Source organism: Eleginops maclovinus, chromosome 19, assembly GCF_036324505.1.
Source record: "Eleginops maclovinus isolate JMC-PN-2008 ecotype Puerto Natales chromosome 19, JC_Emac_rtc_rv5, whole genome shotgun sequence".
Taxonomy (NCBI): Eukaryota; Metazoa; Chordata; class Actinopteri; order Perciformes; family Eleginopidae; genus Eleginops; species Eleginops maclovinus.
In genome coordinates, this window is record NC_086367.1 from 6,440,491 (window position 1) to 6,456,125 (window position 15,635).

The 15,635-nt window shown below is 40.0% G+C and overlaps 1 protein-coding gene across 1 annotated transcript in view; it reads left to right on the forward strand.

Moving 5' to 3' along the window:
• The window catches only part of sobpa (sine oculis binding protein homolog (Drosophila) a), a 33,974-nt gene that overhangs the window by 4,250 nt on the left and 14,089 nt on the right, over positions 1–15,635 (forward strand). Inside the window, 7 exon segments of the mRNA XM_063908872.1 lie at positions 6,380–6,500; positions 7,977–8,186; positions 9,465–9,559; positions 9,561–9,656; position 11,384; positions 12,163–12,314; positions 14,076–14,099. Coding sequence (XP_063764942.1) covers positions 6,380–6,500; positions 7,977–8,186; positions 9,465–9,559; positions 9,561–9,656; position 11,384; positions 12,163–12,314; positions 14,076–14,099 — 699 coding nt within the window.

The following is a 15,635-nucleotide window of genomic DNA, read 5'->3' on the forward strand; positions in this document are numbered from 1 at the left end:
CATCAGCTCTGCTAAGCTGAAGGCTGATTTTTGTTCACTGCGATGACGCTTAGTAGTTTATTTAGTCACTTGTTATCAGCTGCCGTTTTTATTACACATAGAAGATTCTGACATTCATAGAATAATATATGAATTTGGAGGAAATAATGTGGACATATTTACAGTGTATTCTCTATATTTACAGCACGAGTGGGATATTTCTTCTTTCAGAAGTTACATAGGGTTGCTTTAAACACAGCTTTTAATTAAAGGCCATTTTTGACATTTTTTGCCTTGATCAGTTCCTGCTGTTATCCAATCAATTAGCTTCCATTGCTACTGCTTTGTTGACAATGCCAGCCAAAACCTGTGAAGACTGTGATGGCCATTAAAGGCTGCACTATCATTACACGCATCAGTATTTTAGTTGTTCTTGGAGCCTTCATTGTAACCTGTGTTACCTTGATTTCTTCAAGAACATCTTTTGCTTGTCTCGCATGTTTCCATGGTGAACGGAAAACCCCCAAATTCTGTGTAAACATTACGCACAAGTAACGTGTGAGACTGATTATGCAGAATAATTGAATAACAGTTTGCAAACATATGTTTTATCCATTTTTGCAATTCTTTAAAGAAGCCCTGATTTGCATCAAATGAAGAAGAATTTTCTGAGTTTTTCGATCCTTCGTTCTATGTGAGTCATACAAGAACAAGTGAGTGGGTCATTGATAAGCAAAAGGTCATTTTGGGGGTGAAATATTCCCTTTAAACACTGTCAAGTTTACTACACGGTTGATGTCAGAGGGAAGACGTTTAAATAAGCATGCTCAATGAAAGGAGGGAGAACTGCTACTTCTTTGCGTACAAAGGAGTCAGTTGAGGTGGTCCGGGCCCCTAGTAAATCACCTGGCCTCCTCCCTAGTAAGGTGTTCCTTGCACGTCCAACTGGGAGGAGACCAAGGGGTAGATCCAGACCCAGGTGGAGGAATTATATCTCCACACTGGCCTGGGAGAACCTTAGATTCCTTCAGTCAGAGGTAGTTAGTGTGACCAGGGAAGGGTAGTTTGGGGCCCTCTGCTGGAACTGCTCACGTTGGTAGCCGACCCCGGATAAGCAGTAGAAGATGGACGGATGATGCTCAGTAAAATGTATAGATTTATTTGTAATCTGATGGTGACACTAAAAGGAAAGGGTTTGTCTTGAATGAGCTATTTTTTGGTGTGTTTCGTAAAATGGACAAATCGATGTGATGATGGTAGAAAAAAGTTTTGGGAATCACCCAAAAAGTTATCGTTCTCTGGGGACCATGCTTACCAGAGCAGATCTTATGGAGCTGCTGCCTTTTTTTTAATTTTTTTTAAATAACCCTGACATGGACTGAAAGTTTGGCAGGGGGGATTTTGGACTTGATTTTGGAAGGAAACAAAAGGTCAGGGTTAAAAGGGCAGCAATATAATAAGTCCTGGAGGCGTACATTTTATCAAATTTTGTAAGTCGATAAATAATCACCTCATTTTGGCAACCTCAAGCATAAACTGCACTTCCAGCTGACCTTTGTTCAGCTGAGGCTTTTGGGATAAATAAACGCTGATATAAAAAAGGGATTTTGTAAGTGTGGAACCAGATAAAAAGGCTATACATTTAGTGTGACTTATAGACCTCGGTAGCCCATTCTGTGCCTCCAACGCCTTTTCCTCCCCAGCTAACCCAGAGCCAGAGCTGGTGCCACTGCTTTGATGAGTCGCCAACCGGGATTAGATTCCACTCTTAATATTACTCCCACTTTCTCAAAGTAGTAGGGTGACACAGAGGACAGGATGGCAGAGAGGAAAGGGAGACACAGAGAGATGCTGTGTTTTTTTTGTCTCTGTGATGCGGTTATTTTACAGCCACAGGAGGACATCCAGTCAGGTTATGCTCCAACTCATTCGTTCAAAAGGAGGTTTTTCTTCTTGACTTTTTCTACACAGGGTTTCATACTTCAAGTTGGGCTAGTTGCTACAGTTGTGTTTGCCAGTGTTCACTTTGAGTCTGCCAGAGCACTGAGACACTTTGGTTAATTGTTACGAAACGATGCAACAGGGACTTTATTAGAAATCTTCTTGGGTTTAGATATCATACATGTTCCTAACCTATACATTTTTATTTTCTATTGACGTTTTGCTTTTTTAAGTGCACCTTAAGATAGACAGTGAAGATGGAATGAGTGACGAAAATGTGCAGTAAAGTTCCGCAGCTCGGATACAAACCTGGGACGCTGCTTACGACTCTCCGTAGTTATCTTTATACTCACAACTTTTTCACCTTTTATTGAAAGTTTTATCTTCTCAATCATTAGTTTTAAAACATATTTAATAGAGCACAATGTTCATGATTGAAATAGACAATAAAGAAAGGTGGGGCTACCTTCCGATTGAAAGATTGCTCAACCAGTTTATAAAAGTTACTTGCATTATTTTGGTTGCCTAAAAGTGTTCAACAGTGGAAAATATTTAGCTTCAGCATCTTGTGTCATCTCTGGTTCCAAAAGAACCAAGATGTCAAAGGCTAAAATGCCAAAACTCAGGGCTTCAAAGACGTAAACAACAAACCAATTGTCGACGTCACATTGGCTACCTCCGCTTCTTTTATACACTGGCCTTAGCTACACCAGAGTTGGGCTTCTTACAGTTATACCTGGACTATTTATTGCATTTACCTAATCTGACCTGCATGTTTTTGAAAATTGGAAGGGAACCCAAATATATACATAGAAGACATGTAAAACACACACAGGATGGACAAGAATCGAACTGTCCCCGAGTGAAATCAAGAAATGAATTAGCCGTTTCAGTTGAAACACAAGTTGTTGTCTCTCCCTGGGTGAAAACACAATCTATATAACTGTCAGCAACTAACTTTAGCTTGGCTCAGGAAGTGGTATAGGCTAGTAAATCTGACTTCCAGGAACCTTCAGGCAGAGTGAGCTGTCACTCAGCATGTTCACATGAGCAAAGTCCTCATGAACAGCCTGCACTGCTTTCACCTCGAGCCTTCCTAAGAGAAACCCGGAGATTCTAAGTGTTTGGATTAGACTTTAATTACTGTTAATAATCACCGCAAATCCTGTCAGTGTTTCTTGTCCACACTGCTTCACCTGTAATTGACTTGAAGTGAACCGTCCACCTTTGTGTCCCGTCTGCCCATTGACAACCCCACCACAGCGGTATTTCATAACAGGCAGATCAATAACTTCTGTCATTCTTAATTCCAGCATTTAAACCTTTTACTTGGTGTGGATAATTCAATTTTGCACAGAAAATCAGAAACCCTATGCTCTGTATGAACGAAGCAAAACTGATCCTAGAGCAGTGACACTACTCTTAATAATTGCAAATACATCACATCATGAATGCCTGTAAACAGAATGAATGTGCTGATGAAGCAGTAGGACATCGGCCACAGTGTCTCAAATATGCAAAGACAGTCCAACAAAACGTGTCAATACATATGTATGTGTGTGTGGGTTCTTTCCCGCTTACATCACCTTTACTATAATACCTCTGTAAGCAATAGCTAAACTGCGCTGGCTTCCTGTTAGTTGAACTTGTATTCACTAATTGATTCAGTGGACCCTCCTGTCTCCATGTTGGTTTTCCACCAGTCCAGAGCTGCATAAGGTGTTTTATTGTGAAAATACACCCTAACCCCTCTCCACTGAGACCTTGCAGTTTCAGTTTATTTGCCCGAATTAAATTCTGGTTTCAGACTCGGTCACTTTTCCACCCACAGGAAATCACGAATCAATACTTCAGTCCTGCCTCCAGCAGTGAGAGCACACTCTCCAGAGAAATCTGCACTCAAGCTAGGACCTTCCTCTCTCTCATCCTCTCGGGATAAACACTTACTGTGTGCAATGATGGCCTGCAACCAACCATCATTTTCTTTATCAATTAATCTGCTGATTCTTTTCAAAGTTTAACCGATTTTTCTATGAAATGTCAGAAATAGAGAAAATGTCCAACCCAGTTTCTCAAAGTTGAAGAGGTTGTTTTTAGATGTTTTGTTTCATAAGTCCAAAACCAAAGTTTTTCTCTTTAAAAAGGACATATAATGTGACTTTCAGGTTTATATTTGTATTTTGTGCCTCGACTGTGACATGTCTCCATGCTTTAATGTTCAAAAAGCTCTTTATTTTTCTCATACTGCCTGTGCTGCAGCACCAGTCTGCTCTGATTGGTTAGCTGGAAGGCTCTGTTGTGGTCAATCTTATGTGTCAGATATGTCCCTCCTCTTATCAATTCACGTTTAATGTGTTAAATCGCTTCGATGTGCTCCTTTGTTAACTTCCATAATTGCATCACTTGGTGACACTTGCTGTCCTATTGGCTGGCGCTCCAACACATAGTACGTTATCGGCTAAAGGGCGGGACTTTCTAAGAGTTTCACCAATCAGAGCAAATTACTCACAGTAGAAGCACAAAATACAAATATGAAGCTGAAAATGAACATGATAGGGGCTTTGCTGCTTTAAAGAGGAACAGGCAACAGTGATGGATGATTCACTAACATATTTGCTTTACCAAGAATCTATATTTGTCTGTATTTTGCTGTTTAGACACGGCAAATGTACATTACATTGACATTAAACTTCCTGATTTAGTGACCTGTGTGTGTAGTGACATGATGAGATAATGCAGTACATAGTAAAGTGGGACTGGCTATAAGATAAAAAACTTGTCAAGTTGACCTGGAACAAACCCACCAATGGCATGTCTAGGCAGGTCATCTCCTTGGCAACGTATAGAACCGTTGACTCACTGCTGCATGGTGCCCTGGCAGGCCCGTAATACAACTCTAGAAGATGTTGTTGTGCTGAAATCCTTTAGTGTTAAAATGAGCATCATAGCAAAAATGTACAGAGAAACTATTCAGAAGCGATCGTGGTAAACATTATTTAAAGCGCAGAGGAGCAGTGCTATCTCTAAGCTGATAGTTAAGTGACCTGTGACTAAACTAAATCGCACAGACCAAATAATTACAGCTGATCATCCTCATTTTGTTTCCATTTTTTAGAGTCAAACGATCGCTTAAACCTTTTACCAAAGTTTCTGGGTCAGTGAATTAAGGCTTATGGGAATGTTCCATCGGAGAGGTGTATAGATAATGGACTGTGTGCATTAGCAGGGTTTATCTGGAGGACAGTGTTTACTGACGGTGGCTGTTGTGGATGAAATATGTTTCACCTGCATATAGTTGTACTTACTTTTGCATGCCTGCACTAACTACCTACAGAGCACTCTGAATATTAGGACTTTACTGCCGCGCTCAAAGCAACTTGCATGGCATTTGTCACAAGGCATGGCTGTGTCCTGGACTATGGTTACTATGTGCGCTTTATTGCTCAGTGACAACTAAAATCCCATAGTATTTGACTCTTTATTAGTGTTTTTACTGTATTGTTATTGGTTGTTCAAAAAGATGGAGATGTAGACTATATGTAGTGTACGGTGGCCAACACGTGCAAATGTGCTACAACAGCCCAAAACATTTGCATGTGTTTCGTGACGTTGGTGAATGTTTTCTTAATGCTGAGCATGTGTTTTCAAGAAGAAGACATACTTTATTATCCCCAACGGGCATTCTTTTTAAACTTGTTATATAAAAAGAAATCATGAAAATCAAATGCATGAATAAAAACATGTAGATATGATAAAGATACAAATAAAGGCTTAAAACCCATAACTAAGTTGTCTTTTATGGTGGGTTAAGGGCGCACTGAGAACTATGAAGATAACATACCATAAATGAACTTGATAATAAAGTATGGCCCCCCCTGCCATGTTTGATGAAGGACATTTTTTAATTCAATGGGACAGACTGTAAATATGTCTGTACTGTACTGTGGTTTCTATTTTACTCTTATGTGATAAGGTGTTTGTGGTTAGTTTTTTGTGACCACAGTCTTTATTACACTCTGTGTCCTCCCTCCTATTTTACTGTAAGTACCATTAGTTTGGCTGTGCAGCATTTAGTCAGAGTTAATCCCAATTATGAATCAGACCTTGAGGAAAAACCTACATTATGATATTCTATTTGTCATTGGTTTGGGGTTTGCAATATTTCAGCATGATTACTTGAAGAAATGTGGCATTGTGGACATATCCAAAGAGCTAGTTTTGAAGTCAAGGTCTTAAACAGCAAAGGTAACAGAGTAATACAAGTAACCTGAATTCTCATTCTTCTTCATTCAACTGTTCAGGCGTTTGCTTCAGGTAAATACTGTATAGGCTTACCTTTAAAGTCGTACTATTTATTGACTAAATCAGTTCCTTAGCAGCTTTTATTGCTAGAATAATAACTCATATAGGATAATGTTTACATGTTAGCTAGTCTGAGTGATTCCTGTTTGTGTTGCAGAGTTTTGCAGAGAACACCATGAACGAGCTGCTGGGCTGGTACGGCTACGACAAGGTGGAGCTGCGAGACTCTGACAACCTGGAGATAGGCGAGATGCCACAGCACATCTCTGTCCTCAAAGGTATGGAAAGACAATGAAAGACATCAGAACATTTTGAAAAACCATCACTTCAATTATGACTTCTAGTGATGTTGGCGGGGCCGCCACCGTAAGACATTGAAATAAGTGCTTGAAAATGATTATTAATATTTCATAACATAAACATGAAACCTCTTTTCATAGTCTTATTAAATGAACTACGTGAAATGCATAGTAAGAAGGCTTTTTTAAAGGTCACATTTAAGGTTAAAAGACTATATTTATCCTCACTGCACTGAAGTGGGCAGGGCTCAGTTGGAAAATTGTGATTTCATGACATCCTTTCTATGAACCAATCAGAGTTCAGCATTCGAAAGACAACACAACAATGGAGTGTTAGCTCATGCTTCCTAAACTGTCTATCTGATGTGAAGTCACCTCCACTACCACACTGTTCTGATGAACCACATTAGCTGACAGTTTATAATGTTTGTTAAATTGAAATGGAAGTAATTCTAACTAAAGCCTCTTGGGAGCAATGCAATGAGCTGCAAATTCAACATTGACACACTGTCATCTCATTACGTTGACATGGTGCGCTCGTTAGCAGTTAGTTAACTGTTGCTACTCTCCCAGGAGACACGGAGAGACATTAGCACTCAGTTGGAGGGTCGTCTGAGTCCATCTGAGAAATCTAAGCGAAAAAAACCTCTTTCTTTTTAGCTCTGTCTTGGTCTCCCCCTACTCCTGAGGGCAGATATCTGACCTCTTAGCTGTTGAATGCTCCCCAATTTTAACCAGCTTATCAATCTGCCATTCAATGCCTGATATTACATTCCACTTAAAACAGCTGACTACTGCTGCAACTAAAACACGGCTAATGAGAGCCATGGACTGAACACTTAATAAGACATCTCTTAGGTTTAGGCAATAAGCCACTTAGGTGAGATTTACTCAAATATTCTGTTTTATTTTCAAATACTGTAAGTATGCTGTTTTTGTATGGAAGTTAATGATGTGACATAGATAGTCCAGGCGTCTCCTGTCAGTGACATACACTTGCACAGTTCCCCTGCTTTCTTTGCCTTCTTACTTCCATGCTATTCGAGGTAAAAATCCGCCCTGGGATTACTTGGTAACGTGATCCCTTTTAACTCGTTAAGGTTTACAGAATAATCTTAAACTTTAATGTGTTAATGTTGACAGCCCTAATCAGATCCCATGTTTAAGGAAACATCTGTATTCAACCCCCTTGTCCATATGACGGACCCCTTTCACATTGATTTTGGTCATTTAACGAGTTAGGCTTTAACCTCCATTGTAGCTTTTTGTTAAAATACCTTTTTTCTAACATGCTTTATCACTTGTGCCTCAACTATGTGTAACAAAATAACCCTTTGTGTCAGATTAAGCCATACTGGGCTTTTAAATGATTCCATGATTTACAGATTATTGCACAGCATCTCATTAGTTGTTCAGTAATGCTAAATTATTTTGCTCAATTTCCCCCCTATCTAGAAAACTTGTTGCCAAAAATCCCAGCCTCAACAGAGAGCGGTGAAGGCTCTCCGGATCGAGCCAATAGCTCCCAGTGTTTGCCAGGCTCCAGGAATGGAGTCACAGAGTCCTCCACCAATCCCTCCACCTCCATGCCCGGCACCAAGGAACATGGCAATCTGCCCATCATTGTCCCCATGATCCCCCCGCCACTGATCAAGCCCCCCACTGGTAAGGAGTGCTGACATTTGGAAAGACACTGAGATTGAGAAATAGTTCATATAACTCCTTGTTAAGTAAAACTACCTTTTAGACAAGGGCAAACGAGCTACAACAGCCCAAAACACTTCCATTAGAAATAACGCACTGTTTTAAAAACATAAATGTGCCGAAAACAAATGATAAATGAAGAAACATATTCACCAACTTCGCGACAACACTGCCAACAATAAGTGTCTTCGAGAAGCTCAGAACACAATGGAAAACGGGGACACAGTTGGGACCGGAGAGGTTGTTGACACTCAGGAATGATAAACTGTCTGTTGGCAGTTAGTCTGGTTCATAATTGTAAGTGTTTTGTCAGTATATTTGAAATTGACTAGGTTAGCTAGCTTATAGCAGATCTGCAATAATATCGGAAGGAATCATGCAATCAGATTGTTAAAATAAACCAATAAAACGTACATTTTTGGAAAGTTTTCCAGTGACTTGATTGTTTGCCAACTTCATAATCCCCAGACGTCAACAAGCGCCCCGCTTCCAGCTGTGTGCATCAATTTTGTGTGTCCCTGTTTCCATTGTGTTTTGAGTTTCTTACATTGTTTTTTTATTTGTAGCGTTTCATATTTGCATCATCTCGTTTTTGCAGCGCTTTTAGTAAATGCTGCGCATGTTGGTGAATGTTTCTCTAAATGCTGCATTTGTGGTCAAGTTGGTACTTGTGTTTTGGAACATTTGTGTTTTTATATATGCATTTTATTTTGGGAAACTAGTGCCTTTACTGTAGTGGTCAGAGGGGATGACATGCAGAAAATGGCGCGCTTGGAAACCAAACTCAAGTATATAGGCCACCAGCTCTACCAACTGAGCTATACCAACTGAGCTATATGGCGGTTGTTGCATCGTTCTTAAAAGTCCTACGCCTTTCTCTTAATGGAAGCGTTTTGGGCTGTTGAAGCACGTTTGCAAAAAATCGGAAATGCATTGAAATGTCTATATTTAACGTTTCTAAAAAGAAAGATCTATAAAGGTCAATTTGAACCAAACCACAAAGCACCCACAATCATTTCCACAGGAGGAATACAAAGCACTGCCATACAGTATATCTCACCCACAGAATAAATGTATTCACAGTAAAAACCCACTTGCTGATTGCTAAGTTCAGCACTTAGCAGAAAACGGAATGTTTATGCATCAACTTTCTGTCTGCGCGACGTGAGAGCATCCGAAGCAGGCAAGGACAGGCTACTAATGAGCTAGCTACCTGCTGTACACCTTGTTTTCCTCCACCTGCCCAAGTGTCAATATAACCCTGTCAACTCTCTGTGGAAATGTCCTCGTTCCTGGTCCAGACAGAGGGCTTCATTATCCCCTGCGTCTGCTGTTGCACAGGAGGCTGCTACGCCCCAGCGGAGGGAGCGCACCGCCTTGGCATCGCCCAAGAGGAGTCCCCGCTGGCCCTGCCCAGGCGCAGAGCAGATGGTGCGGTCCCACTTAAAGCCCAGCACCAACCCGCCACCCGGCCACCCACCCCCCTCAACCCTCAGACATATGCTGAATTATTCATGTGCCCCGCAAAAATCCGACAAAGGACCTTTTGAGGTGCAGGTACGCAGATGATGGTGGCATTTATCACGGAGAGTGCATAATTACTGCCGGCTTTTTCCCCGCTCATGCAGATGTGAGTGTTTTTGAGCTTGTTACGAGATGCCAGGACATGGGAAGGCGAAAAACAACTCCATCTCAAGATGTCTCTTTGTATGAAAATGTTGAGATAATATGGAAGATGTTGTGATTTCATGTTGGCCTTCGATCCTGTTCGTCATGCTTTAGTACCGACATATTTGAGAATTGTAGAAACCCCGATCCACCCAACGACTCAGCCCAGGATGTTTTTCTGTTATCATTGCAACAGGAACCAAACCAGATTACACACCAAAAGGCAGGGAGACTATTGGAATGAGAGGAGAGGATAGACATAAAATATGCATGTTAAGTCTACGGTGCTATCTTTAGGGCCTCTGGGAGTTATTCCCCTAATTGTGAGTTAGTCTTTACTTAAAATCTGATGGCCCCGCAGATCCATTAAGCTCAGCAAGAGGTGAAAATCCTGGCCAGCGTGTGATAAGGAAGTGAGCGGGGGTGAAAGACTAATGGGCCTGCGTTTTCGCCCTCACACTCGTGTAGTCATAATGTGATAATTGGGAAAAACTGGAGGGAATCTCCAAGGATCTCTCTTATTGCAACAGCGACGGCACTAAAAGCCCGCAGATCATCACCGGCAGTCACAGTTTACCAGAGGAGGCATTTCACTGTCACTGAGGCTCTGTTAAAATAATTCGTTGCCCACACTGATCACCCAGCAGTACTGCACTGGCCTCTAAATCAAATCGGGAACTGGGTTTTAAGCCATTACTGCAGCTTTCAGTAGATTATATTGTGTTCTCCCAAAAACTTTTTTTATGCACCAAATGAATTCCGTTTAAAGGAGAGATGTGTTGGGGTCAACTAAACATTTATTCAGAAATGTGTTAGGGCTAACCATAAATCTTAAGTCAGAGCACATGTTTTTGACCTTTTAAATGTACAATCATTTTGAGAATGCCTTCCCTGTGGGCACACTTTCACACAGGTCATGAATTCGGGCAAAGCAGCAATATCTGAGAAATAAACATACTGACTAACATACTGTTTATTAACTGAAGGAAATAGTGGAATACTGTATTTATTGATAACATATTGCAGACCTTAACTACCAGGGCCCTGCTGCATCACACACTGTGTATTTTCAGTTATATCTCACATTATTTGGAATGTATTTTTATTTTAAATGTAGTACTTTTATGTTGGAATTGTGCCTTAATGGTGTAAATTCATTATTTAAATTACTTTCTACACTTGAACAGTTAACAAAGTTCCTTTCTACAATCAACATATCCTTTGCCATATCGTTAAAGGGGCCACGTTACGCTCATTTTCAGGTTCATATTTGAATTGTATTCCTGTACTTGGACATGTCTCCATGCTTTGATGTTAAAAACGGTCTTTATTTTTCTCATACTGCCTGTGCTGCAGCACCTCTTTTCACCCTCTGTAAAAAAAAGTACAATGTGTTGGAGCGCTAGCCAATAGAATAGTGAGTCTAACATACATGCGATTATGTTACGGAAGTGAACAAAGGAGTCCACTGGAGGCGTTTCAGGCATTAGGGTGTGGAAGAGACACTCTCTCTGGAGAGAACACAGGGATTTTTGCCTTTGCAGACCATTTACATACACAAAAACCTATATCACACACATAATAGGGCACTTTTAACATCAAAAGCCCCAACTTTATATGACTAGGACTCAACGTTGATGATGTGAATATTTGCTTGTCTGTTATTTCTGTTTATTTTTTTCACTTGTTTTTTTCAATTTCTCTGCACTCAAGTGCCCTCATCGTTAGTAATTAGAGGAATTCATAAAGGTTGAATGTTGGATGTATGGCGTTTCCTTCAGTTCATATTGAGTTGTGTTTCTTCTTGTCTTAAAATGTTGAATTCAACAGTTTTGTACTTAGATGCATTGATCTGTGAAACAAATCTCCTCCATCGGAAATGTGGGTTAAAACACAAGTTGTGAGTATAATTAAAAATTCTTTGTAAACGTGATGTAGCAAATCACAACCACTCAAAATACACATCCACAGACCAGACCTTCTGATCTTTAGCATCACCAAAGTCCTTAATTGTGTCCACTTCAACTTTTATTGCCGCCAGAGCAGAGCCACAAACAGGCAACTTCCAGTTACCCCAGCTCATAAATCTCACAGTGGTTTTGTGGCTTGAGTGGTTAAACAAGCCCTGCCGTCCTTGTGTTTAATACATCCAGTTGATGCATGCTTGTTGACATTCTCTGCCATGGACTTGCACTTAAAGCAAAAAGGAATACTTACATAAGGCCATATCCATCCTGACTTACTTTCACCATTGTTTGTTTCATTCTAGATGAAGATGCATCCAACGTGCAGATCATGTGCGCCTGGTGCCAGAAGATTGGCGTCAAACGCTACTCTCTGAGCATGGGGAGTGAGCTGAAGAGCTTCTGCAGCGAGAAGTGCTTTGCCGCCTGCCGCAGAGCCTATTTCAAGAGAAACAAGGTAACATTCCTTCCTTTAACCAGCACTTAAACACTTACAATTTCTTTCATAGGCTTTGCAGATACAGTATGTCACAAATCTCCTGGCAAGTACATGTGGTCACCATCAATGAGTCCCGAATGGATCCAATCTCTCACACGACATACATATATACCTCCAAATATACATGTAATTGTATAATCGGACATGATGATAAAGGATTAGTTTCACAATTTAATAGAAACATTAACTAGCTTTACTTTACCTACTTAAATACAATTATATAGATACACTTCTCATGTCTGTGTTTGAAGCAGGCAGCTTAATGCGGGAGGTAATTAGCACAGCTTAGCATCACATCTGGTAGTAGAACTAAAGGTCCCAACACACACCAACCAGGAATGTAAAGCATCCTTTACACATGCACTGCTACCCGATTGAGCTAAAAGAAAAGTTTATATTAGAAAACTGCTTAAACTGCTTTTAGTGTAACAATTTCTTGATGAATAAGCGTATATCCCAAAACCAGAAAATTACTCAAAAATGTAGACAAGTAGAAATTAAGTTAAAGTTAGTGTTAAGTTGGTTAGCTAAAATAATCTGTCTGAAATATGACAGGTTGTTGTAGGCTACTCATGGTTGTACTGGAAACAAGAACATAACACAGGGTGTATAAATGGCAGTCTACTAACCAGACAAGACTCTACATTTTACTGTGCAATCTTAGTCTCAGAAATACTTGCTTTTTCTAGTTTCTTATACCTTTTATATTACCTGTAATCTTTTTGTGGGGAGGAAACAATTCTACGTACATTATTTCCAAATGAAGCTAACACAGTTTTAACTCTGATAGATGCAGACTTAACTGTACGATTGCGCTTAACTTCAAACTGAATGTTACAGACAACAGCTCGACACCTCTAATGAAAATATTAGCCTGATGGTTAGCTAACGTGATGCTATGATTGTACTAGGTAAGATGTTTACATTATTTACACATCAAAAGCTGGACATTCACTTAAAATATTGCTATAAGGGTCTTGTGGGATATCAAAACTGGAAGTTCAATTGGTTTATCTCTATAGAATTGCAGGAATATGTCCTAAAACACAGAAATTAGCTGGTAAATATTTGTGAATTTTGAAGCTTTTGCGTGTCTTAAAAAAAGCCCTTGTTAACAAGAGAGACTGCTGAACATTACGTCAAACAGAAGCGACATGCGACCGTAATGTCGTTTGTTTAAAGCCTGATTTTAGCTTTTTTTGCAGGTGATTACATTTACCCCTCAAAAATCAAGTGCTTTTTGAAATGATCTTACTGAACAAAAAATATACAGTAAAGTATCATAAAGCTTGGTTTTCCACATAGCTTATTTTAGCAATACTCCAAGTTTTGAAGAAAAAATCCCAGTGGCTTCTTGTTAAGGGAACCACGGGGACGCTGACTTCAGGTTGGCCTACAAAAACGTGTGGGCACTTTATCAGAGCCAGAGAAAATTGTGAGTCAACACTTCAAAAGGTCATTTTCACTTAAAAAACCCGTCATTACTTTGTTAGGTTTGGTTGAAATACAAAATGCATGATACATAATAAATACCAAGAAACCACTGAAAATGAATCATGGATTTTTCCACAAAAACACTTTCAGGCCGGTGACTGCAAAATGACTTGGTCATCATGGTGTGTAACAAGCAAGAGGGAACATTTCAAAGCTGTTATTGTGTTCTCATTTTCCCGCCCAATGACTGTAGTTAAACAATCTCCTTTCTTTCTTGTACCAAAGCTGGGATATATAAGGAATTACGCTGTGAGTATGACGTGTTTTACTCTCCTGCTTGTCTGTCCTGAAGTCAGTTATTCATCTAAACATAATCACTTTTTAAGCACTGCACTGGAGCAGGAATAAGTAGGGGTGCACTTAGACTTTATTTGTTCATTTCAGTTAGTAAAATCCTATTTATTTTTCTTTTCTGACACTTTTTCCCAAAGCATGAGAATCAAGCTGAGCCTTGCGTCTACTGTACTGTCGCTCATACTATGTGTTTTTCATTTTCTACCGTAACATTTTAGAACCATTTACTTTTATAGAAAAGTCTGTAGTTTTCATTGCACTAAATGTTGAAGTGATGACAAATGATCTGTCTTGTCGTGGTGATGACAAGAAGAGTCTGACATGTGGAAACCTCGCGGGAGAACGTGTGACAGTTGCAGGAGCTATTAGAGCTTCATATGGGATCAAAACGCTTCTTTTGAATTACATTTTCTCTTTCTGAGCTTCAGAGGAGGTCAGGAAAAAAGTCTCTGCTACTCCATATCAATCTGAAATCTATAAGGGAAGTTGTTAAAAGGACATTTAGATTTTTGAAATTGGGTTGTATGAGGTACTTACCCATAGTGAGTGTACTACCTGCAGTAAGGAATGGTCGGCTCTCCCAAAATTTGTAAAAACAAACGTAAGTACCAGCAAGAAGCTAAGAACTGTACTGCTGTGAAATGGGGCCAACAGTAAAACGTATTAAAGACACCAAAGAGAAAGACAACCTGAACCCCAAGAATATTTTCAACGCTTTACGTTGCTGTCAGACAGCCATTTCCCACAGGTAACTGAAGTCGTTATCTGTGGTTTCTGCAAAACCACCAGACTCCATTGACTAAAACAGTAATTATACCTCAAAGAACATGGGAGTTGCCAGTCTACACCTGCCTCAAACAGTCAGTTTGTTTGTCCTAATGTGTTACATTAGTGTTTTAAAAAGTTAGCTCTGTTTGGCGACGGTGGCTGTGAGATATTGCTGTCGTTTTTCCATCAGCAAGTTGTGGGTTAGATCCTGGCCCCTGCAGTCGACACGTCAATATATCGGGCAAGATACTTAACCACAACTTGCTCCTGATGGATGGCCGACTCTGTGTGAATGGTAGCTCACCTGAGCGGGTGTCACCTTGTGTGGTAGCCCCATACCCCTGAATGATGACTTGTAAATGTAAAGCGCTTTGATAAACAACTTTGGTAAACAACTTTGGTAAACAACCGTTCCTCAGTTAATCTTGGAATCACATACAGTACATCTCTCTGGTTCAGCCTGAAAATAATATGTAATGGAAATAATACATTATGGTTCTGCCAATGTCCACCATTAGTTAGCTTGCTGACACTCCTGTCTGTTTCTACTAACACTACTGCAGGGAATACTCTGACTAAGATTTAAAGATGTAAAAAGAACTAAGATGCAACGCTGCTCTTTCAAGTTGCTCTCCCCTTAATCAACATCAGAGAGTCTTTTCAAAGAATGTCCTCTCACTGCGGAGACAGCTCTTTGTTCAAGTTATAGTTGAGTAAAACTCT